At 43.2% G+C, this 25,695-nt stretch overlaps 1 protein-coding gene across 1 annotated transcript in view; it reads right to left on the bottom strand.

Annotated features, from left to right (window-relative positions):
- TSPAN7 (tetraspanin 7) overlaps nucleotides 1-25,695 on the bottom strand; it is a 274,845-nt gene that overhangs the window by 16,072 nt on the left and 233,078 nt on the right. Inside the window, exons 2-5 of the mRNA XM_086934144.1 lie at nucleotides 24,910-25,098; nucleotides 13,411-13,485; nucleotides 11,425-11,520; nucleotides 4,456-4,611 (exon numbers count right to left, since the gene is read on the bottom strand). Of these exons, the coding sequence (XP_086790270.1) occupies nucleotides 4,456-4,611; nucleotides 11,425-11,520; nucleotides 13,411-13,485; nucleotides 24,910-25,098 (516 nt within the window). The remainder of the gene's footprint in view (nucleotides 1-4,455; nucleotides 4,612-11,424; nucleotides 11,521-13,410; nucleotides 13,486-24,909; nucleotides 25,099-25,695) is intronic.

The raw sequence follows: 25,695 nt of genomic DNA on the forward strand, positions 1-25,695 counted from the left end.
TTCACAAGCCTGGTGAAATAGGGGTAAAGCACTATAAATCTAAAGTGTCACACTATTAAAACAGAAGAATACACCAGGTTTCACTGATGGAATGAAAACCAATAAAGGGAAACTTTTTTTTAAAAAAGTACTCAGTACAGGAGAGCGCAAGTATCGGGCCTATTAAGGTGTGTAAACAGGACAGCAAGGGGCATGGGTCTAGAGATTTGGAAGCCATTGGGTTTGGGGAACGCTTGGCGTGATGGTGAAGGACCAAGAAGGCACCTTAGCTTCTTGTTAGCCCACCTGGTGCTGGGCGAAATTAACTCTGGTTAAGCAGGCATCAGGAAAAGAAGGACATGGATATATATATATATATATATATATATATATATATATATATATATATATATATATATATATTATTTTTATTTTTTATTTTTCTTCCATATATGCTAATAGAGTATGCATTTCCAAGGAGGGTTTAATAAATGGCTAAGATAGTGCACAGTTTAAGACTAATGTCTTCCAATAAATGAACAGGCATCAAAGAGAACAAAAAAGAAGACGCATGGCTGATTTCTCTTTCGCTGCTCTTAATACTGGCTGTGCCTGTCTGACGCTGGAGCAGCTGGCCCATAAACAGCTTTATAACTGCATAGCCTCATCAAATGTTAATCAGATTTGGATATTCTGTTTCGCTGCATGGATCCAAGCATGCTGTTTCTGTTAATGAGCCCCTGCAGTCTGCAGAAATTTACATGAGGGCTGGGTGGCATTATCTCTTATGTAATATAAATCGGCCTGGGTGGCGTTTGTGGCGTTCTGCTCCACAGAACTCCTTGAAGTCCTGAGAAAACTCTGCTGCACTCCACATTGTTCTGCAAGCAGCATAGTGTTATAAGTTGTGCTGCTCGTGCTTATTTTAAGCACCAGGAGGTTGTTCCATGCTGTAAAATCAGCGCAAACAGCACTACGAATCACAGCAAAGGTTCTGCTTCTTTCTGCCACTCGTGTAGATAATATACTTGAGCGGCAGCTTACTCAAGGTGAGAGGCAGACTTCTCATCGCCTGCGTTCATGACCTGCCATGACTATACTCATTGAGAAATCTCTCCCGGAGGAGATCTAGCATGAGATTTTTCTCACCTGCGCTCACCAAATTAAGATTAAAAAAACTCTGCTCTGCATCACTTTACAGAGTTCTGAGAAACTCCACATGGAGTGCGGAGTGGGCAGGCGGAACTCTTCGCTCACCCCTAAATATAATACCACACATTCACTCGGGCCATGTTCATCAGTTTACAGTTACTACTACCTTCAGAAACAAGGGTGTAACTTGCTAGGGCACAAAACAAAGCATGTTGGTTGTATTCACTTTCATTTAACACAAAATTCACTTTATATCACAGAGGAATACGGTGCTTGTATTTCCAAGAAGAGCAAACAGCTTATATTCACTCGTTAGTAACTACACTATATCCTTTCAACACTATCATTCAGAAGAATCCCTAACTTTACAGGGATGAGGATGTGCATGGTTGGGTTTCACAGCCAGGCACATCATTCTATGACCCTGAAGCATCTATATTTCAATTTCCAGAACCAACAGGCTTCTTCGTGTGTCCATGGGATCCTGTTGTGCAAAATCTTATTTTAGGGGAATATTCATGCCTTTGACAATTGTAGTTAAGCAGCAGGCCTGTTGCCTTGTTTATCTTTTTTGCACTTCTTAATCTTTGGTCTCTTTAAATGTCTGGGGTTGGCAACGGGCCACAGTCGCTAACGGGTAGGTTAGCTCTACCTTTGACTCTCCCTTACTCTAAACACAGATGCAGCAAGTCCCTCTAGTGATCATCATCCAATATTTTCCATTGAGATTGGCAGTAGAAGGAACTCTGCTCCGATTTCCATATCGATTGGTCTGATCTACTGCTGACCTTCTTCATGTGCAGCCAGAACTGCTCTCAAACCCGCCCCCTCCGAGGAACTTTGCCACTCCCTCAACAACTACTTCATCCACAAAATTGAGACCATTAAAGCCAACATCCCGCCCCCCTCTCCCTCCTTTGTTGACCCCCAATTTCCCCCTTCCAAGGGACAACTCACTGCCCTCCCCCCCATATCTAAGGAAGCTCTGTCCTCCTTAGTACCCTTGGTTAAATCTGGCTCTCCACTTGACCCCTGTTCTGCTCACATTCTCCGCCATATCTTTGTTACCTGCCCGGACCCCCCCCCTTCATCTCCTCAACAGTTCTCTGGCTCAAGGTGTGGTACCACCCCCCCTGAAGTCCGCGGTTATTGTGCCGATTCTCAAAAAACCTGGGGCAGATCCTTCTGTCCCTGCCAATTTCCGCCCGATTTCCCTTCTACCCTTTCTGGCAAAGGTGCTCGAGCGCCATGTCACCTGCGCTCTGAGCTCCTTTGTAGAGACTCATGGAGCTCTCGCTTCCCGCCAGGCCGGCTTCCGCCCCGCACACTCCACGGAGTCCGTTGTCATCTCGGTCTTAGACAACCTCAGGGAGGGTATGGATACCAACCAGTGCCAGGCCTTAGTGCTCCTCGATCTCTCAGCCGCCTTTGACACGGTGGATCACACCATCTTGCTTTCCCGTGTCAGGGCGGCGGGGATCGGGGGGACTGCTCTGGTCTGGCTATCCTCCTTCCTGAGCGACCGCACCCAGGCCGTCCGCCTGGGTGATTTTACAGCGGACGTCTGGAAAGTCCAGTGCGGGGTCCCCCAAGGCTCCTCCCTTTCCCCCCTCTTGTTCAATCTCTATGTCACCCCTCTTATCTTTTCTCTTCAACAAATGGAGGTCGCCGTATTTAATTATGCGGATGACCTCCAGCTTGTCTTTAACCTCTCCTCCTCTCCCGCTTCTGTCCTTAATTTCCAATCTGTCATGCTCCATATCCGGGACTGGATGAGCCACAACCACCTTAAACTCAACCCCGATAAGACCGAGCTGGTGTTGACGGGTGGCTCATCCAGCCCCTGGTCCTCTCTCTTCTGGCCCCCTTCTCTTGGCCCCTCTCCCGAACCTACTACCTCTGTAAAAACCCTCGGCATAAAACTCAATTCCCAACTCACCCTTCACTCCCAGGTTAGCTCTGTGGTATCTTCCTCTTTCCTTTCACTGCGCACTATACGCAGGGTGTCCTGTTTCTTCACTTTCTCTGCTCTTAAACTCATCATCTTAGCCATGGTGGTGTCCCGCCTGGACTACGGCAACGCCCTATATGCAGGTATCCCTGCATACAGCTTACGGCATTTGCAGCAGATACAAAACCAGGCGGCCCGCCTGGTCTTCAATCTTCCTAAATTCCACCGTTCTTCCCCCCTCTTGAAATCCCTACACTGGCTCCCTGTGCGAGCCCGGATCCAATTCAAGCTCGCCTCCATCACCTTCTTGGCCCGATTGGGCCTGGCACCAGCATTTATCTCCTCAGAGATCACCCCCTACGTACCCACCAGGGAACTTCGCTCGTCCTCCCAGTCCCTCCTCACCGTCCCTCGCTACCGGACTAAGAAGTGGGGAGGCTCAAAATTTGCCACCCTTGCCCCGATACTCTGGAACTCCCTTCCCCTGGAACTCCGTACCATCACTCTGTACCCTCATTTTCGCAAACTTCTCAAGGCCCACTTGTTCACAAAGTCTTTTGACTAAATCCCCAACAGTTTCCCCCGTCTTTTAGCCCTGGACCTTGTTAGTTGTAGCGCCAAGAAACCGCAGGTGTATGAGCGCTTTACAAATATTTTAAAACTCAAACTTAAAACTCAAACTCAATATCCAGATCTCCAGCCTCCTTTGCGTCTCTTCCCCCAACCTTGACCCTTTCACGTAACTGAAGGGCAAATTTCCTCACTTTACGCTGATGCCCTCCATTGTCCACGAGGAAGACGCCGTATCCGGGGTCTGGCAGACCACCAGGCAATTACCGAGGAGCCTTTAATTCTTGAAGTAACACAGTGAAGAAATTTTCATATATCGGAGCCATTGATTCTCTTGCTTCACCCGCCGAACAATCTACAGATAACCTAACTGGGTTGGAATTATCACCGGTTGTGGGGGATTAATTCTTTCATATCTATTAGGACCTAGCCCTGAAGAGTCAGAGTGTACTGTATTCTGACAAAACACGTGTTGGATGGTATTTTCTTCAACAAACAATTAAAAGAACGAGATCAACAGGCATCAACTGTTCTTTCCTCCAGTTTCACAAACTGCCATATTAGATGTTTGATTCATATGTGTGTGCACAGGTTTTCATTATGTAATATTCTTTAGGATATCTGCAAACAGAAAGCTGTGTTTTACACCGTGGCATGTTTATGATGAACACACTGCCCATGCTTCTTAAGTTTGAAAGTTGACACATGTTGATATTCACGGAATGGCCCACAATCAATGTTATGTGCTACGCCACTCACTCATTGGTTGCAACTTTCTTGGTACCATCCAGAGCAATACGTACCCTCTGGTAGACTTTAGTAGCAGCAATAGTCATGTTACGCATGTCCTCAGGTTTACAGTCGTTGAGGTCTGAGCAGCAGCTTGAAGGAATTCCATACTCAGCCGAGTAACTGCTACTGGTCCAGTTGTAGTAGCTCTGCACACCACAACAGCGCAGCTTCAAAGGAAAAAAGGACAAATTATGAATATCCCAGTGATGCACCTATCTTCTTGTATAGATTTTGTATAACATAAAATGGAAAAAAGCTACCGACGATGGAGCTACCTGGTTTAGCTATAGGGGAGATGGGCCATGGGTTCCCTCCTTGGTCGTCACGTACCCAGTCGGCCTTTAGACAGATTTCATTTTGTCTCTCCTTGTTGTCTCTTCCCATATCCTCCCTTTCTCACCTTCCCTGTTCCCTCCCCTCTACGCTCCATTTATTTTGCCCTCCATGTTATTTAATGTTTCTCATTAAGACCTAGCTATTTGGCCAAAGCCCGGCGGAGCTACATGATTGCTATAGAGGAGATGGGTTTTGGGATTTCCCCCTCGACCGTCACCTACCCAGCGGTTCTCTGGACAGACTTTCCTTCATCTTTCTGCCGTATCTCCCTCCCATCCTGTTTTTATGCGATCCTCTTCCCTCGACACTTGAGACCGAACTACTTTGTCTGATGCCCGATGGAGCTACCTGGTTTAGCTATAGGGGAGATGGACCGTGGATTCCCTCCTTGGTCGTCACCTACCCAGTCGGTCTTTAGATAGACTTCCTCTCGTCTCTATGGTTGTCTCTTCCCTTATCCTCACGTTCTCACCTCACCTACCCCCCACTTCCTTTCTCTATCCTTTCTCTCCTCTCCTAATGTATTGCTGATTGTCTGATGTAATGTTGTAATTGTTGATCTTTTTCTGTTACACTGTTAAACCACATTGTTGCACTTCCTTTCATCCCTCCTGTCGTCTCCTCCCGCATCCTCCCTCTATTTATGTCTCTCCTTCTCCCCTCTCTCAAAGTATTGAGACAGAACTTTTTTTGTCTGATGCCCGATGAGTTTCCTGGTTTAGCTATAGGTGAGATGGGCTTTGGATTCCTTCCTGGGGCCTCACCTACTCAGTCGGTCTTTAGTCGGTCTTTAGACAGACTTTCTTTTCGTCTCTCCTTATTGTCTCTTCCCTTATCCTCCCTTTCTCACCTCCCCTGCCCCCTCCACTACTTTTCTCTCTCCTCTCTCTCTCCTCTCCTAATTATATTGCCTATTTTTCTGGGATTTAATTTGTAATTGTTGAACTTTTTCTGTTACATTGTTGATTCTCATGCAAAGCGCTCTGATACCTCCGGGTCTAGCCAGCGCTATATAAAACTCTTTAAATAAAAAATAAAATAAATAAAAAATAAATGTGCAGAATAAATACAACCGAAAAGACTGGTGCAATGTTTTGGACATAATGATTTCTATCAAATACATTTGAGTTTAGAAGAAAAAATTAGAACAAACTAAGACACCCCAAACACAAACAAAATGACACCTCGAAATAAATGTCCCTGTTTGTAATATTGTTTCTTTGCCTTCTAACATAACTTCGTGAAAAATACGTCATATACTCAATTTAATTAAAATACACAACAAGGTAGAAAACATGGAGAAGTGGTATACCATTCTTTACCCGGAAGTTATTTGTGGTTGTAATAACAATAGGCATAATAATAATCATGAGGAATACAATAACAAGAATTACCATCAAAAGCATGCTCTTAATAACGATATGAATATTTAATAACAACAATAAAAATCATAATCATATTCATGACAATCTTAGAAATATCAATTATCATTATTATTGTTATTATTATTATTATTATTGTTACATGGTTAATAGGATTATTATAATGATTATTAATAATATTATTCAGAGAGCTGCATATCACATTTTTGAAATTTCAGGACACTGAAAACAACTAAGTAGGGGTGGAAAATTCATTCCGCCTTTGGAATTTGCGAATTTTTGGCAATTTTGCGATCCGCAAATCACGCGCAATTTTCTTGTTCGCGCTTCAAAATTACAATCTCGCGCGCGCGGCATTGACTTACCATGATTCTGCGTTAGCTGATGAGTTTTCCTCCCTGTTCGCGTGCGCTGCGAGATTTTGGTAGCTGGCCGAGCGACGCCGCGATCGCGAACACGTCATTGCGACCCGAAACAGGAAATTGCGAACTCGAACACGTCATTGCCACCCGAAACAGGAAAAAGGCATCGCGAGCAGGCTGGTTAAGTGGAAACAACATGTTCGTGACTGTTGCGACCGACTGCGCAAGCTCTCGTTCCCGAACTGGTAAAAAAATCTCGCGAACTCGCAAAAAAAAAAATTCGCAAGCTCGCAACATTTAGCGGATTTTTGCGAATCGCGATTACGAATTGGCACAAATTCGCATATCACGAATTCGCAAATTCCGCCCATGCTTAAAAACAACAGGTGTTAAATATTATCTCTTTTTTTGGTTTCACAGTACCTAGTGGTAGACTGATGTTCTTGTCATTAAAGCAGAGGCAAAATTCGGCCCAGCTGCCCTTTGTGTACAAACTCCACCACTCTGAATGGGAGACATATTTGTAATGAATATTAAATGATCTAAAGTTCCATCATCTTCCAGAAGAATTATTGTGTCTCTGTTTTATGTCAGTGGTTCTTCAGTGGCAATGTTCTGGAAAGGGTAAAGACCAGATTCACACAACTTGTTGCCCAAATACCACAGTTTGCCTCCTGGGAATATTCCCGAGGCCTAAATCCAAATGGCTGAGGTTCAGATTTGTAGACCTAGCCTTGCTCTTGGCTAAAAGATGGAGGGGCATATTATCAACAACTAGCGATATTTATCGCTAAATAAGCTTAGCAAACTTTTTTTTATTCTTCGCGCATCGCCGGATTTTATCGCAAGAGCTTACGTACTATTAGCAACGTTTATCTCCAAAGCGATAAAATATCCGGCGATAGCGGTGAACCAGCGATATTTAGGCATTAGCGCTAACAGGGACTTAGCCTGAATATCCACCTCCCATTGGATATACAGGCTAAGAACTGGTCTGAGCAGGCGTTAGTTTTCAGCGATATTCGCGCTTAGCGCGAATTTTTTTGTCATTACGCCTGCACTGATAATAGGCGATAGCGATGTTAGCGACTGCTTTCAGTCGCTAACAGGTTGGGTACACCCACTTTGCATGTCATTGTCGATAAATATCGCTGACATGCAAAGCGGGCCCAAAACCGCTTGCTTTCACCTAAAAGCTGTCGCTAACTGATGTTAGCGACAGCTTGCTAATTGGGCGATGAAATTATCGCTGCTTTGCGGCCGAAAACGGCCGCAAAAGCGGCGATAATTTCATTTTGCCTCCCTTGGTAATATGCCCCGCATATATCTTGGGTGGAAAGCACAGCAGACCCCGTTCCTGACCAAATGGGAGGATGACTTGACATGTTGGGTGAGAGCTGAGGATCGGGCTCTGCTTAAAGAAGATAGAGTGACTAAAAGACGTAAACCGCTTGCAGAACCCTGGGCTGACTTAGTGAAAGTCTGAGATAAGGGTCATGCACCACCACAGTCATCCGATATAGAGTTGTCTGATTCAGACAATTAGAGCTGGATAAAGTACTGTGTTAATGTGGGAGGCATTCCCGACCGGACATGAGCATCTATGACACTCGAGCGTAGGGAAGGTTTGTTCTCCACCGTGTTCTTTTAGCATGGGAGGGAGATTTGCAGCCCTTCACCGCCCGGGTCTCCCGCATTGCCCTCCAGATGATACTAGCCCAGGACTAATAACTCGTACAAGATATACTGATCTAGACCCCTGGCAGTTAGTTTTAAAGTTTTGTTTACAAAATAGACAGAGACACAGAGAACGCTCTTGTGTTTCATTTTTTATCTGCTAGATTACTTTGGCGCAAGTTATCTTACACACCTTGACTGCACTTCATTTTCTGTTTTTTGGATACAATTGGGAAATTGTGGGATTGATAATGCAGTGCCCTATCAAAGCCTCGACACGTAGCATTGCCACTACCGTATGGATAACGGGCCCACACAAATGGAATTACTTACTCTTCCTTACTGTCTGATGTTTTGATTGCCCTTTCCTTTGTAATGTGGCAGGGGCAATAGTAAAGTTGGGAACATTACACGATGGTATGGTGTACCTTAAGCGCTTAAGAATTCCGATGTAAAGACGAACACATGCATGCCGTTTTGTTTTTGCAAGATTATGAATCTACATGCTATACTCAGTGATAATTACTGTAAAAATGTAATATATGCATTAAAAAACGGAAATGGTGAACTATATGTAATATATGCATTAAAAAACGGAAATGGTGAACTATATGTTTGTGAAAATAACAAATGCGAATAAAAAAGATATATATATTTTTTAAACTTGTTGCCCAAGTAAGCTCTCCTCAATATCTAGGGTTGTAGGGGGAAAGTACCTGGTAGAGCCGCCCCCCACTCAAACAACTCTTAATCACAAAGAGCCCTACCAAGACGGGACGTATCAAAGACTTAGACCAAATGGGGGATCTGATATATCATCAAAAATCTAGAATCCCTTAACGTGTAGATTAACACTGTACCCAAGGTCAAGATGCTTAGATTTATAAAAATGGATAAACAAAGGCCTCTGTACATGGACACCCAAAAATTAAAGTGGAAACAGAGAGAGTGCCTCGCGGTCGAATCACCCGAGGGGGTTCCTGGTTAACAATCACCAGTTTACCCACTTCTCATCAATGGTCACTCTCTCTGGGTGAAGAAAAAAGAATCACATACAAACATATATATGTGCACAAATAAGAATAGTGACAAACACACCAACAGTAGACAATTACCAACACTTATTGTGCGATTGCATATAGTAATACCAAGTGCTCCACTTGTATAGGGCCACTGTTGCCGCATCCCTCCGGCGCTTACGGTCCGACGTGGACCGTCGGAAGCGCCGGAGGGACGTGGCAACAGTGGCTCTATACACGTGGAGCACTGGGAGGACACGTGATTATAAGACACGGGGTCCACTAAATTATCGCTGGTATGTGATGCCCTGTCGATCATAAGGTCCTTTAAATTGACAAGGTGTGAAGATTCAGAATAGTGCACCCCATCTTTTGCCCTGATGAAGTTGCTGAGGTTGGAGCAACGAAACATGTCGGCAGCAAACAAATAATGATGGTATATAATTAACCATTTTTAATTGAAGGGTTTGCAGCACCAGAATAAAGATAGATAGCTAGCAAACCTCTTCATTCTTTTTATTCTTTTTTGGAACCGTTTTTCTTGGTTCATTTTATATGGGGTCTTGGTATTACTATATGCAATCGCACAATAAGGATTAATAAGCGGAAGTGCTTGTACTTGTACAGTCAGAACGTTGGAGGCATTTAAACCATTTGGTGTAGTCATTCTTTCAGTAGAAACACAAACATAAATATTTTACAAAAGGTGGGAGCTAGATAGAGTGTTTCCAGGTTGGGGAAAGGACCTGAAAGGCTGCCATTTTTGATTGGGGGTAGGGACTGGAGATTCTACAACTATAATTGGATGTTCTGTCTACATCATATCTCAGCAAAACCTAACTCTTGCACAGTGCCTGCCCTGCGAACATAGGCATGGAAATGTTTATAGTTTTTATGGTGTCCATGGAGAATTTTGTAAATCCTTGGAAGTCAGAAATCTACTTAGAACACAGGGGGAAACCTACAAGATATAGATTAATTTGACTACAATCTAAGCATGGGCGAATTTTGCGGATCTCGCGTTCGCGAATTTTGCGGATTTGCGGATTCGCAATCCGCAAAATCCGCGAATTCCCGCGAATTTGCGGATTTTTTTTTTTTGTGTTCGCCCGTGTTTCTGCCAGTTCGCGAGGGTTTTTACAATTTCGCAATTTGCGAACTTACCTGTCGGGTCGCAAGTTTTGCGAACTTGTTGTTTCTACGTGTCCAGCCTGTTTGGGACACTCTTCTTCATCACTGCCACTCTCTGTCACCACTGCCACTCTCTGACTACTCATGCCACCCTCTGGCCCACCCATGCCACCCTCTGTTTCATCACCACACCCTCTGGTTGTCCAGTGTACATTATTTTCGGCAAAGCAAAGCACACCTTCCCTGCCTCAAGTGACCTGAATTAATTTGGGGCTGATTAATGTGTCACAGAATATTTTTTTAGCTGGCACCTGCTTCCTTAGTGCGCCCTGATTAGTGATCTTTTGCACTTGCTAAGTGCTTTCATTGTTGCAAAATTAGTTACAACACCTGCCCTGCCCCAACTGACAATAATGAATTAGGGGCTGATTAATGGATTTTAACTTCCAGCCTGGCTCCTGCTTGTCTCCCTTAGCTGTAATTCAGGACCTTTGTGGCATATGTGTAACTATTCTGAGGTTCAGAGCAGGGTCACATAATAGTTTCAACTGGCAACTGAACTCTGGAGGGGCCCCTCAGGAAGCACTACAGGAAATGGCTACTAATGATGAGCCTGAACTTTTGAACCTGGTAAGTAGTTACTTTCAGTTTTGCTAAGATCGTATTTCTGCAATTTTGCACTTATTCGCGGGGCGCGAACTCACGCGAACAGTGCGAGCAGTGCGAGCAAAATCCGCTGCTCGCGGATTTGCGGATTTTGGGGGAAATTCGCAAATCTCGCGGATTGTGGATTTCCCGAAAATCCGCAAAATCCGCGAGCGGAACGGATTTTCCGCCCATGCCTACTACAATCTCATAAAGACCTCGCACATGGTATTTCATTCTTGCACACAGTCTCACATATACCCACCAACACCCTCAGCCCCTTCACTCACATCACACACATTCCAGCTGTGGTTGCAGGAATGGTAGAACAAGAACAATTTTCCAATGGAGCTTTGGCATTATCAGATGCAGCACATACGAGATGATACAGAAGTTTAAATCAGGGGGCTAGAAAGAGCGGTACTTACTTTGGTTTGGATGTCATCCACCGCAAGGCTCGCTTCATCCTTCCCATTGTAATTGTGAATAGCTTCCGTATATGTCCTAAGGAAGGTGTCCTTGATCTGAAAGTAACATTAGAAGATACCAAGTTTTTTAAACATTTACTCGTAGATGAATTTAGTGCAAACAATCCATTACTGACTAAGAGCCTAATCGTGGATACTAGGACCAGCCTTAAGAGCCAGTGTTGAACCAGGCAGAGGTCAGCCTAAGAGCTGATACTAGAGACAACCTATGAGTTGATCATAGACACAGCCTCAGAGCTGATGCTGGAGTCAGCCTAAGACCTCACGCTAGAACCAGCCTAAGATCTAATCCTAAAGGCAGCCTTAATCAGATTCTAGAGCCAACCTAAGATCTGAGACTAAAGGCAGCCTAAGATCGGATTCTGGAGCCAGACTAAGAGCTGATACTAGAGACAGCATAAGATGTGATGTTAAAGCCAGCCAAGGAGTTAATGTTAGAGACAGCCTAAGGGAGTCTCTTAGAGCCAGCCTAAGATCTGATACCAAAGACAGCTTTAGATCTGATTCTGGAACCAGACTAAGACTTGATACTAGAGGCAGCTTAAGATCTAATGTTAGAGTCAGCCTAGGAGTTGATGCTAGAGATAGCCAAGGGAGTATGCTAGAGCCAGCCTAAGAACTGATACTAGAGACAGCCTAAGAGCAGATACTAGGTCTACCATGAAGGCAGAAGCTAGGTCCACCCTATGTGTAGGTACGAGAGCCAGCATAAAAACGCATGCTAGAACCAGCCAAAGAACTAATACTTGAGCCCACTCAGAACAAATGTAAGGGCCAAACTGAGAACCAACCACAGGCCATCTTAAGAGTTGATACTAAGGACTGACTAAGAGCAAGTACTAGGGCCGGCCTAAGAGCCCATGCTGGAGCCAGCATAACAAGGGATACTAGGCTCACCCTAAAGGTAGATGCTAGGGCCAACCTAAGAGCGGGAGCTATGGAAAGCCTAAGAGCCAATACTAGACTTACCTGTGAACCAATAGTAGAGGTAGCCTAAGAGTCAATACTAGGGACATTATATGAGCTGTGACTAGAACAGAGCTAATAAATATCTCAAGTCTGTTTCAAGTTGTACATAAGGCTTTTTTATGGGGCGCATACCCTTTCACAGTGTGCTGAGGCTATGTCAAGAAATCCACAGCAATGCACATGATACACCCCGGTGTATAGACAGGCTCTACTTTCTGTGGTGCAGTCAGTTGCATCACCAAAGTACTAAACCACGCAATTAGCAGCGAACTATCAACTACCGTACTGGACCAATACAATCATTTAACTTATTTGGAAACTCTTCCTGGCTCATTTTGTTATTGTTTGTCTTTTTTTAGGATCTCCTTCAATTGGCCCAATTCAGTGTAAAGGTAGCGATGGGGTTTCTAGGGGTTTGGGGAAGACCTGTCAAAAGATGAAAGATTCCCCTCGTCGAATGCAGATTACGTCCTTCCAGAACATTATGACAGGTAAATGTTTTAAAGTAGCTAATTCTTGAAAAATTCAAACCAAACAAAATATTTGCCTGGTCTCCCATTTTTGTGCAACTGAACCTATTTTAGACTGCAGCCTTAAAGGGCTGTGTGAGTTTCAGTCCGTCAGTTATATTAGCTTTATTCGACAAAATTAGTCCTCAAAGCAGAGTTTCTCTCTAATTGAACACACGCTAGAGCTAAACAGTCAGTTCAAGAGCAATCCTCAAGGTGGCAGTGCTCCATCTGCTTGTTACCGGAAGTCTATGAATCAGAAAGAAGTTTATCAAATCCTGACAAATGATTTTGTTTGCGCGCCATTAAACAGAGCCATACTCCGAAACCTAAGCCAAAGATCGTTGAAACCCAACATTTTGAAGAACAATATGCAATGTATCTTTGTTGGAGAAATAGGCATTTAAAAAAACAAACAATAAAAAAACTGAAAATTTACTTTACTCACCTCATGGCGGAAAACAAAACCGGAAATGCCAGCTACTAGTTCTGCCAGGAACACCAGGGACAAAAACATAGCATACTAAAAGAAAAGTGATAAACAAAACACAAACGTGAAACGGTGCATATAATGTTTTATAGGAGACATAGTTTCACACTAGATGCTATAAATTGAGTAGGTAACCGATTTTTAAGCCATGAGTGATCCATGTTTTCTTAATTTAAATCAACAGTTACTCCCATCAGGGATACAGAAGTGCAACAATTTTATACAGATAATCCCCATAAAGGATTGAAATAGCAAAGTCCATTCACGCCATCAAACCTGTGTTCTGTCATTTCAGTGATTAATTTATAAAGAAATAGGTGCCAAGGTCCTCGTCGAGAGGCCACTGCAGCTTGCACCACACAGTGCCCCTCCCAGCGCTGCTAATGGCAGGACCAACATAATTACTAATCATCACACTCCTCCTACAAGTGTGTCAATTCAGACTAATCCAGGCCCCCAAAGCAATAAGATTGGCTTGGGCGGCAGACAATAGTTATTTCTATTGTATATTAAGTGAATAAACAACTGTTCATGTACTCATCTTTAAATTAGACAGACAGTGCCACCATGTGGCAGACTGTTACAAGGTCCGGTGTTGGCCATTAAGTGCCGGTACTCAGCACCGGAAACCACCGGCTCAAATTAAGCACTGGATATACCTTTGGAATATAAAGGTTTTGATTCACAGAGAAGTGTTTCCAAATATTTTTAAGAACTCAGATCCACTTACTCAGGTGATAATCGGCCTACGTAATGGATGTTTCCAGGTGAATAAAAAAAGATGCTCACCAGGCAGCGTAGCTATTCAAACTCTTGTTCAAAGCCATGAAGTTGGAACTTTGTGGGTAGTCATTCACAAATATTTACATCGCTTCTCCTATCCTGACCGCAAATAGGACATTTTTTTCCTTTTTATTTATTCATTTATTTATTTGCAAAAGTTATTAAGAGTACCTGTGCCACCAGGGTGGGATCAGAAGGCAAATTCCACATTTAATGTTATTTAAGAAAAAAGGTTTCTCCACAGTGGAATTATTTTTGTGTGTGTGAAAAATGCATAAAAAGCTCGATATAAGTAAGCATAATGCACGGAGGAGCACTTCCGTTTGGTCCTCACCTTTTTAAAAGCACCTAAACCAAAAAGGTATGATGGTGGTCTGTGAGGCCAACGGAGAAAAAGGTACTCCAAACATAGTAGGAATCCAGAAAATAAACGTTTGACTTTCTATATAGTTTGTCAGCAGTGCTTAATTTTAGCCGATGGTATCCGGGGCTCGACATCGGTGCTTACTTTTCAACACCAGTATTTGTGACAATCTGCCACATGGTGGCACAATCTGTCTAATATAGAGATTAGCAAAGCAACAGTATTGTGTAAGCTCAATATACATTAAGTTTGACTTTTACCTGCCGCCCAAGACATTCTTATATCTTTTTGGTGGCCTGGAAAAGTCTGAATTGTCACACGTATATGAGTGTAATGGTTAGTAGTTGTGTTGGTACTGTCACTGGGAGAGCTGGAAGGGCAATGGGTGGCACAAGCTGCAATGGCCTCCTGACGAGAGCCCCGGCACTTATCTTTTTTACCAGTTAAGCACTGAGTATATCTATCCTTTTCCGATTCTACGTTACGTTCAGTTGTGCCAAACATCTAGTTATTCAGGACTATTGAAGTTTGTGAGGGCATCCACTTCCTCTACTTACAAAATACGTAAGAGGAACTTTTGGTGTCATTAATGTGGAAAACATGACTAATATGAAAACTCAACCAGCAAATCCTTGCAAAAAAAACCCTGTGAATTTCCCAGTTATGATTTTCTTTGCTGTAATTCGTCTGTCTTTTGCAGAAACAACACTAGAGCACAAGCTGCTGTTGCTCGGTACTACTGTGTTGTTTTCACTTTTTTCCAGCAAGAAATGTATCCTTAAATCCAAAAATGATGCTAGGATGCACTTTGCACATGTCACGTAATAATGAGAAATTTCAAGTTTTTTTCCAGAAATTGCACTCATATACATGAATTTTACTCACTGACAATTATAAGCACACTGTTTCTGCTGCTAATTGTTTTTATTTTTTCAATGAGCTTTTATTTTATGTCTACTACTCTTTGCATTCTTCATGCTAACTCTTTGATCATTTGTAGGTCTCACGTGGGCGTGGCAGCAAAGCTGCCCTGCCTCTGCGAGACATATTGTTAGAAATATTTTCTAAAGGGGGCTCTAAGCCCCGCCCCTCCTTTCCATTGGGTAGCATCGGCGTTTATGGTAAACGCTGGCTTCCCAATGGAAAGGAGCGTTTTTGGGTTCCAACCTGTCAGTTTTTCGGACAGCCCCTTCGGACACCATGTCCCTTTGCGGCTTGTCGTGAAGACTTTTCTTATCTGCCTGTTTATTTTAACAAGCAGATAAGAAAATTCTTCAGTACAGCCATGAAGCAGACAAGCTGTTCCGAGCATTTCCCCCTCCTCTTCTGTTCGTAAGGGTCCTTAGAAACTTGCGATGACGTCAGCATTCAGAAGGCTGCATCAGCACTGCTGAAATTTATTACATTTCCATCCAAACTGCTGTCAAAGAAAACAAATTTAATGAAGGCTGAGGTGGGGGAGGGGTGGGGGCAGTGGATGAGGGGGGCATTTGTCAGTGCCAACCGGAACGAGGTTCGTTATGTAAGCGTTCCCGATAGTATAGGCTCTGTCTCTGGAGCAGCTTTGCAAATGCACACATATCCCTCTTTGCTTTCGTTGTCTTGGTGGCATTTATTTGGCTCTGGGGGAAAGCTTTTGCCAATGTCCTATCGCGGTGCCTCTGCACGTTTCGTTTTACAACGAACCTGTTGGATAAGTCGAGACCTGCATGGAAACACGTTCCAGCATTCCTCTCATGTTTGAAAACAAGAAGATAGCCCGGATTGGGAGGAGTGGCTGGGAGGGGGGGGGGGGTGTAAGCTGCCTCTAAAGAATGGGTGACAGTGGTTGACGAGATAGCTAGGACTAGGAGTGGAGCAAGTTTGAAGCGCTTTGAAGTAGTGCAATGTAACCATGCTTGAAGCACAGCAATGGGTCTAAATGGCGGAGGGCAGTTTATAACCTAAAACAAAACTTCTTCTTTGCCTGCACCCTGAGAGCGATACTGGTAGCGTGAGATGTGCCCCATGTATACTGGTAACCTGGCATGGTGCGCCAAACAGACCTTACAGGAAAGCCCCGTTAGGCCGACCAGCGCTCCTGATGTTTGGAGGGCTAGATTAGTGAAAACTCCAGCTCATTCCGCCAGAGCACCAGACGTGGGGGTGAGGCGTAATCCTGTCTTTGTAGGAACCAACATGCTTAACTGCTGCAGAGACATTTTACCCAAGCTGCTTTGCCGCACCCTAAAATATTGGTCACTCCATCGGCTTCAGACCTGCCTTTAAATGGTGCATCTTTGGGACCAATGTGCGGAAAATAGATTGTTTTTTACGTTCCAGATGCCTTTTCAGTCCCCCGAATTACTTTCTGAACGTAATGGCATAATCTACCATAGTTTGGATTGGGCCATGGCTGTGCTTAAACTGCAGCCTAACCGAATGCAAGCATCGAAATTCCGTAAATGCGCATGAACCGCACTGCTTGTTCCTGGTACTGCTTCATGCCAGTGCATAATTCTATCTATGAACGACAACCTTCACAGGGGGAGGTAGTGCCAGGCTCCACTTCCTACTTTGTAAGGTCATTTGATCTTCCAGATTACAGTCGTGGTAGGCTCCTGTGTAAACACCCCGTACAAATCTCGTATACACAGACCGTTTTATTACATAGGACTCGTCAGATACCCACCTCTTGAAGTCTGCATGTAAGCACTTTAAATGGTTTTCAAATGGTCTAATTCAGTGTTCTTGAGTTTATCATTCAGTGGTCCTAATCGACAAATGAAGATGCTCATTCGTATGCAAATTTGTAATCTACAGATCCCATCAGACTCGAGGAGTGCAGTAAACGCTTAACCAGTTGAGCCTCCTTGCAGGCCAATCGGGCTTCACGGTGTGAAAGTGCAGGCACCTGTATGAATGTGTTAGTACCTGCTGCAGGTCAGCAGTTCAGATCTCTGCTGTACCATCTCTACTTTTTATTCTTCCACGATTGTTGAAATTGTGACTGTATTTCTTTAGAGCTTACTGCACCTGACGAGGCAGTGAAGCGTTTTTCGGCGAGTAGCATGCTACTCCGGAACCCAAACTATTAGAGGTGGATTAATATAGGGAAATATAAGTTGTTAATTTGAGCTTTGGACGTGTGAGGCTGATTAGGATAAAAATTGACTACGATCGTCACCTCATGTTGTGTGGCGTATTAGGCTCCGATTGAATTTTCCCGATTCATGCCCTTACATAGGTACAATTCACGTTGCCCTTATATAGGCATAGAAATCAAGCCCTTATTTAGGCATACCACATGCTACCCAAATACAGACATGGCTAGTTCCATTCGTTTACCAAACATCACAACGATTCTTGGAAAACCAGCTTAAGCCGTTAGGGACTTTCCCTTGCTTGAATATTGATTTCTCCAAGAACACAGTTACTTTACAATGAACAACTATTCTCCAGGGGTTCATTCATGACGTTCATATAGCCGACTTTACGTCAACTATGGCATTCCTAAACACCTCCATAGTAGAACTATACCTTCACTTGCTATAGCAACAGTGGTTCGGAGCAGTTCGAAGACCTACTTGCCCGATGCAGCTCGCTACAGCAAGTGCCAAAGGAAGTCGACTCTCCAGAAGACGCACTGATCAGGAAGCTGCCCTTCTCTGCCGAGAATCCAGCTCCAGTGTTTTCCGCTCCCCTTGCGGGGTGTTGGGAAATCGAGTTCCGAGACAGAGATACCAGATCTCCTTCATTCGAAAAAGGTATAGAGCTGATTAGAAACTAGAGAAACCTTTGGTAGATTTTCGGCAAAAACTAAAACCTATGCTAAAAAATATGTTCTTCTTCCCTCGTACTAGACCTAGGTTAGGTACATTGGGGTAGGCGTATTTTAGAAGCATCATTTGAGTATTTTAGTCTATATTATTTATGTATGTATTTTTATATGGCTTAGAAACCATACAATGCTCTTACGGGTATTATTTCATATTACTGTTCACGCTGTACGCATTATACTTTGCATTCTGTCTAACGATTGTAGCAGTTTCACCTCTCTTGCATGAGAAAGAAGATTGTTCAATAAACCTTTTATTGAAAACGCCTGTCTCACTATTTCTCTGCAACTCTGTAGAAACAAAGCATGCACGATTGACTGAGTGAAATAGTTATCTATTGTTCCCACGACTCTGAGAGATATATTCCTATTCTTGGGAAACAAAGTTGTCATGTTTATGCGATTGTCAGAAACAAATCCCTTCTTGTTTATTCGAAAAAGTTTCTAGTGACCTCTGAGTTAGCTGGCACTCACTATTAAGTTTAGTATATTCGATAGATACCTGTTGACCTAAGTCCTACGTCAAATCTATAGGATATATTATTCCAATGCACAGAGCCTATTGGGAATATAGGAACTACACTACACTCAAACACCAGCTTTGTCTAATGTGCATTCATTCACTCTTCTCAAGTCTTCGAGCTGCTGTTCCTTTGGCTGCAAGGAAAGGCTCGTCCACTCCTGCATGCTTTCAAAACTGATCTCATGTTGAGCTCTCGGCGGCTACTTGCTGCTGCTGTTAACTTACTGTTTTATGTTTCTGTGTCTCAAGTGCTTGGTGGCTCAAAGCATTGGTTGCAGGGGCGCCTCAAGGCTGCAGATTGGGGGAAGCACAAAGGCTGCAGTGCATTTTTTGGCATGTGTAGGCGCTGAAGCCTTGTCCTACAAGAAAGAGGCATGTGGGAGTGTTTATTTTTTTTGTTTGTTTTACAGAGGTGCGTGGGACTGCCCCAGCATTCTGTGTAGTGCTCCAGCACCTTCATTTAGGCCCTGCTTGCATTGGCTTCAGAAGAGGCTCATAATTGCCCTTCGGGTCCTTTCACAGCTCTTGTTTTGGGAGCTACTTTTTTTTGTGCAGTCTAAGAGTGCATGTTTTCTCCTTGTCTCCCTATGTGCTTCTCTGTTTCCCCTAGGCCCTGGATGAGGCTATTCAAATGACGATTGCCAAATATACACTGGTGGAAAATACATACGTCCTCACCCAAACATGTGGTTTGCATGTAGTGCTTGGTTTGTGGGCCCATGAACAGGTGGGTACTTTCTGTTCTCCAACTGATGACCTCGGATCAAAGGCCCTGGGTCTCGAGCTTCTTTGTGTGGTATATTGTAGGCTGCTTAAAGATAGTGTTCTGTGCAGAGTTTCTTAATAGAAGTGTGTGGGGGGGGGGGGGGGTGTAGCAACACAGTGCCTCCTTGATCACAGGGATGACACCTGCACTCAACCGGGCTAGAAAGGCTACCATTTTGTTTCAACCGGCCAATGTGATGAGTAGGCATTGCACTGTAATCTGCATTTAGCAGTTTGACACTACCCCCACCCGAACCAGTGTTCAGAGCAGAGGAAGCAGCTGTGTGGTCTGATGCTCTCTTCAGGGGCTGGAGTTTGGGTTGCACACCAAGGGCGTGTCTGGTCGCTGTGAAAAGGATATTTGTACCTTAGACAGCAGCTAGGTAAAGACCTGCAATGGATAATCACTTATTTTATCATCCCCAAATTTATTCTACTACTCTGAAGACCCATCTGGCTTCGCTGTTGCGCTGCTTCTCGAGGGCTTCTACCAAGAGCCACTGCTCGGACACTGGACTGCACTGGGTCATCACATGGGACCTGTTTGCGGAAAGGCCACAGTCAAACCTGCACATGCAACTTTGGGCACAGACTCTGAAGGTTATTGAATGTCCCTTTTGACCATGCTAAGAGGCTGCATGGTCCCACTCCATGTGCAGAGTAATATGCAGCAATGTACTCCATGTCTGGGCTTGGCAGTGGGAGAGAGGAACTCTTGACTTTGTGGTCACTGTCTTGTAAGTGTGCAGCAGCCATAACAACAAGCATTTACAATGCAATAGGTCTCGCACTGACATTATTTGAGCCATTGACATTGCAAATGACATTGGTTCTTTTTTGTTTTGCTTTTGTAAAACATAAATTAAAGACATTTGCTACTGACTATTGACATTGCAAATGACAAATGCCTTTTATTTGTGTTTTCTTTTTTAAAGCATAAAAAAGGCATTGGTATAACAATGCCAATAGCTTAAACTAAACTTTTAGCTATTGGCATTTTAAATTACAATGCCTTTTATTTATGTTTTACAAAAGAAAAACAAAAAAAACAAAAAATGTTATTCACAATGTCAATAGCTCAAAATAATGTCAGTGCGAGACCTAGTGCATTGTAAATGCTTGTTTTCAATGGATGAATCTACTTGTGCACTCTCTGATCCCAGTTTTTTCGACATTTCTACATTTCTCTCATGGTAGTGTTTTTAATGGAAAGATTTAGTTTTTTTGACTAACTCTTCCGCCAATAGCTATCTGGTCATCCATTTACATGATATATATATATAAATAGGGAGGGACTCTGAGCTTTTAAAGGTCCAGCATACATGCTCTGATTAGCTAATCAATATCACAGGTGTATGCAGTTCCTAGTAAGTATGGTTTTGTCAGCTTAGATAAGTTAAGTTTCACATAATCTGCAGGAAGCATTACTCTGTAGGAGGAAATGCCCTCACACACCTAGATAGGTGTTATGCTTCATTGTTGGGTTTTTGCTCCATGTCAGGTTTGCGCTGCAATGTCCGACTGCACCCTTAATGGAGGGTTCTTTACTGAAGGTCTTTTTATAAGCTGTATGATGAAGGGTGAGTAAAATAGTAGATTGGTGTATTTTAAGTAAATATCTGAAAGAGTTGGATAAAAAATAGGACAGTGGAACTCTACAGAAATATTTTAATGATTGAGTCCTACTGCCTATGTTAAAATATGTAGTGCCACCTACTAGAAGCGATTATCTAAGGTAGCTGAAGGTCGACATGTTCCAATCCTAATTTAGTCATGTAAAGGATCTAACTGCTTTTCTTCAGGACTATAAAAACCTAATCTACACAGTAACTGGGGTTTCAATATATGAGTTCATATGTGTTATGCCCAGCCAACTATACTTCTCTATGTATCAATATAAGTAAATACATTTTTGAGAAGACCTGTAATGCAGACAAAATTATGAATTCATCAATTTCACTATTGTCAAAATATGGACAATATGAGACACCAAAGCATTCTCGCAAGTTCATGCTCACTCTCTAATGTGTCTGATGAATTATGCAATTCACCAACACCACAAGTGAAAGAACATTCCCACTGAGGGTATAAATCAGGACTCCTCGAGTATTTCGCCTGGTGACGCGCTTATAAGCATGATGTCAAATATCAAAATACAGGGTCAGTTGACCCATGTTGAAGAAGTGTGGCTCAATGGTTGGAGCGGCAGACCCTGATGCAGAGGTCTAGCCTGGGACCAGGGTTCAATTCCCTGCCTTGGTGGGTCTTGGGCTCAAAATTCCACGGACCTGATAATTCTCGCCTCTGTGCCTATTCCAATCATGGAGTCCTACTCTGCAACTCTGGGCAATAGCTTGCTTAATCTCCACAACGGCCCCAACAACGCTAAGGATGCCTGGCCTCCACCTTGGGGGTGCCCAGGAGTGGACACCTCACAGGGAAAGCCAGGATGGGTTCCACAGTGGTATTTGTACAAGCGCCTTGAGACCCTTGCGGGTGAGTAGTGTGCTATACAAGTATCAATTTACATTTACCTTACATGTTAATGATCTGGCAAGCGAGCACTAAAATTGCACCAACACTCTCTTTTGGAAAAATAAAGCGGCTATGCTGTACTTACGAACTCCTGGAAGACCTACTCGTGCTGGCAACCTAGGAAGTGCAGAGTGCATTGGGTCTCCAGTATTTAACCTGTCTTCCATCAGCTATTAATTGGAAGCAGGTGTGTCTCTTGCAGTTGAAGTCCGGTTGAAACCACTAGAGCCATAACTCTTGAGTCGGGCGTTCAGGCCTGTTTTTTATTTCTAACAGGAGAGGAATCTTCTCTCCCCTATATGTGAAAATGTGGCAGCTATTTTTACAGCATGAATCTGTGAAGTCAATGTGGGCTAACATCGTCAGTCCAGTCACTCTTAGTTTTAATAGGCAGATTGACATAAAAAAAACACTCCTATTTTAAAGACGTGACATTGTTTTTTCAGTAGTGATTCAAAGACATTTTTACCTTTGAACAATTGTTTATTCTGTGAATGAGGATGGTAATGTAGACATACATGTGTCACTCACTAAAGCGATCTAATTTATATTTCGTGTCAAGGAATTTCATCATTGAGACCCATGATGTTCGATGAAAAGCGAAATATCCATTGTTGTTCCCTTCTAAAGAGGGCATGCTGGTTCATGTTCGGGTATGCTTCTAGCACCGACCATCGTATATCCTCTGCAATGTGTCCCTCAGTGAGGAAATGTGTGTTCATGTTTGTATTGGATTTCTTGCTGCGTATGGTGCTGAGATGTTCATTTATTCTCAGTTGTACAGGGTGTTTGGTCATCCCTACGTATTGTTTACCACAAGGACAAGTGATCAAATAGACACAGTTCTTTGTGTTGCAATTGGTGTCTGATTTTTGTGTTCACACCCTATCAGTCTTACAAGGTATCGCCCTAGAGCTTTCTGTGAAAGCACAGGCGACACATGATTCACATGGGAAATCTCCTTTTACTGGGGGTAGATCACATAGTAATCTCTGGTCTGACCCCTTGCTCTCTCGAGGGCGTGTGTGTAATAGCATGTCCTTCAGATTAGCAGTTGGCTTAAATGCACATCTAGGTAGTGGGAAGGATAGTTGCCAAGTTTGTAAGATTTTCTAGTGTTTTTTAGCTATTTTGCATATCTTATTTGACTGGGGTGTGTAAGCAGTGACACATGTTAGAGTCTCGCCTTGTTGTCTAGTGCCTGGCTCTAGTATTGTCTCTCTGTTACAATTTCTAGCCTGTTTATGTGCAGTTTTTACACACTGACTATGGTACTGTCTTGATTCCAAATCTACGGTCATCTTTTGTTCCTGTGTATCAAAATCCTATAGTCTGTTGCAATTGTGTGCGCAGGTGCAGAATCTGTCCATATGGTAGGTTCTTAACTGTGGAACCTAACTGACCTAAGCAGACAAATCCTTACTTACTAGGAAGTACATACCCCTTTGATCTCGATCATCTAGTTACATGGCAAAATGCTGGAAGGCGTGATAATTGTGCCCAGCATGTTCTTTCTAATGACCTGGTACCAGTCAGAGAAGAGAAAAGCATTGGCAAAGCCAACTGTTTTATTTTTTTGCAACTAAGAATACGCCAAAAATATAAAAAGTCAAAAAGTAGCACAGCAGCCCTGTCACTCAAGTGCACACATTAACAGGCAAAATGCTGTAACTCACAGTGCTAGACAGGAAGTGGGTGATGCCACATGCTGTATGCGTTGGTGGGGTTAAGGAAATTGCAAATGACACATGAACTGTTTAAGAAATTCAAACTTTAATGGTGGGAAGGTCAATGGACTATGGGCCTGATTACGGTTGCAGTGTACAGAGGGAACAGAATATAGGTTTCAGAGTTAACACATCTGATCGGAAGTCAGAATGAGGAGTAAAATTAGGGTCTCAGTATTTTTGGTCCGGTTTGAGCATGCATTTCCTGAACTCCAGGGCCATGTTTTTGCACAAATCCCACCTGCTTCCAGCATTAAAAATTTATGAGAAAAACAAGTGGAATTACTGGGTGCCAGAAAGCGCCAGGTGAACTCTCAATGATGTGAGATCTGATCTCCTCTGTTGCAGTTATTTTCTCACCCATGAAACTCACACAAATGCATTCCTGTGAAGGGTGCCTTTCAAGGTGGTAAAGTGTTGGAACACTCAAGTATTTTTTGGGGTGCCGGGAACAGGGATTGTCCACAACAATTTTGTCTCCATTGTAAAAAATTGTTATTTATACAAATGCACATTTTTGCATAACATACTCATGCAGAATTATCAGTTTATCCGAAAGGCCAAATGCATCCCTTTTGGTAATTTGTAGCAGTGTGAATCTACTCCAGGAGCATTTCCAGAACTTCTTGCAGGATTCTTTGTGAATCCCAATGAAAGTCAGCAAATCTATGGAAAACATAGGGGCAATCCTATGAGAGAAGATTTCTGACTTTTACAACCTAGAATTGGTGAACCAGGACCAAAGACCATAAATAAGCGACAGGTGGCAACTGTTATTCTGTGGATATACCAGAGAATGGGCAATAAGTAATATTGGCTGCAGGAAAATGAACTCTCTCTGGCATCTTAGTTTCTCTGTTAAGTTTGGGGAAATATTGTGGAACCTTGCAATATCGACACTGAAAATGAAGCAATTTAATGAAATACCCTTATGTCCACTTACCAGCTTCAGCATCCATGGACTTCCTCGACATGTTGCAAAGCATCCGAACAGGCCAAAGACGATGATGGTTGTGCCCGTTCCAATAAGGACATAGGGTGCATTGGTGGAGTTTTCAGCTATGAGCGAGATGTATGTACCCAAAGTAAGCTTTCCCCATACTCCAACAGCTAGTAGGATAACTCCTGTTATCTGAAAGACACAAAAAGTAGTGTGGTCAATATACAAGGAGCAGCAGCCACGTTTCTTGCAACTACTTTTAGTAATGTTCAATCACTACATGGAAATGATATACTGGGAAACAAATGGTAACCCATGCTTCAAATAACTCTTAATGAGAAATTTAAAGTTTATGGTCCCTCACATCTAATTACTATGCTCATACTATATATGCAGACTGGGGTCATGAAAAAGGGTTTTCACTGTCTTAACTGGTGTAACCCAACGAGTGCCTGCCACTGATCTGGCATCAGAGACGTCACAGCATCACACACACATCATAAACTCTGCTTCCAGTGCAGCTATCAGATGGGGGTGGAAATACACACCCAAGCGACTCATGGTAAGGGTGCGACTGGAGCAGGATCTGAAGAATACAATGTTGTCACTCAAAGGTAAACTGATGGAAGCTCTATTTTTACAAACTGGAACAATATTTTTTTTTCACAACAGAAATATTAGCAATACGTTCTCACTCCCCAATCACACTAAGAAGTCTGCCACGTATGGCTTATAAGTAAGCTCAGGCAAAATGTAAACTATGTTAGCATGCTTGGCGTAATTTCAGGA

Source organism: Lissotriton vulgaris, chromosome 8, assembly GCF_964263255.1.
Source record: "Lissotriton vulgaris chromosome 8, aLisVul1.2, whole genome shotgun sequence".
Taxonomy (NCBI): domain Eukaryota; kingdom Metazoa; phylum Chordata; class Amphibia; order Caudata; family Salamandridae; genus Lissotriton; species Lissotriton vulgaris.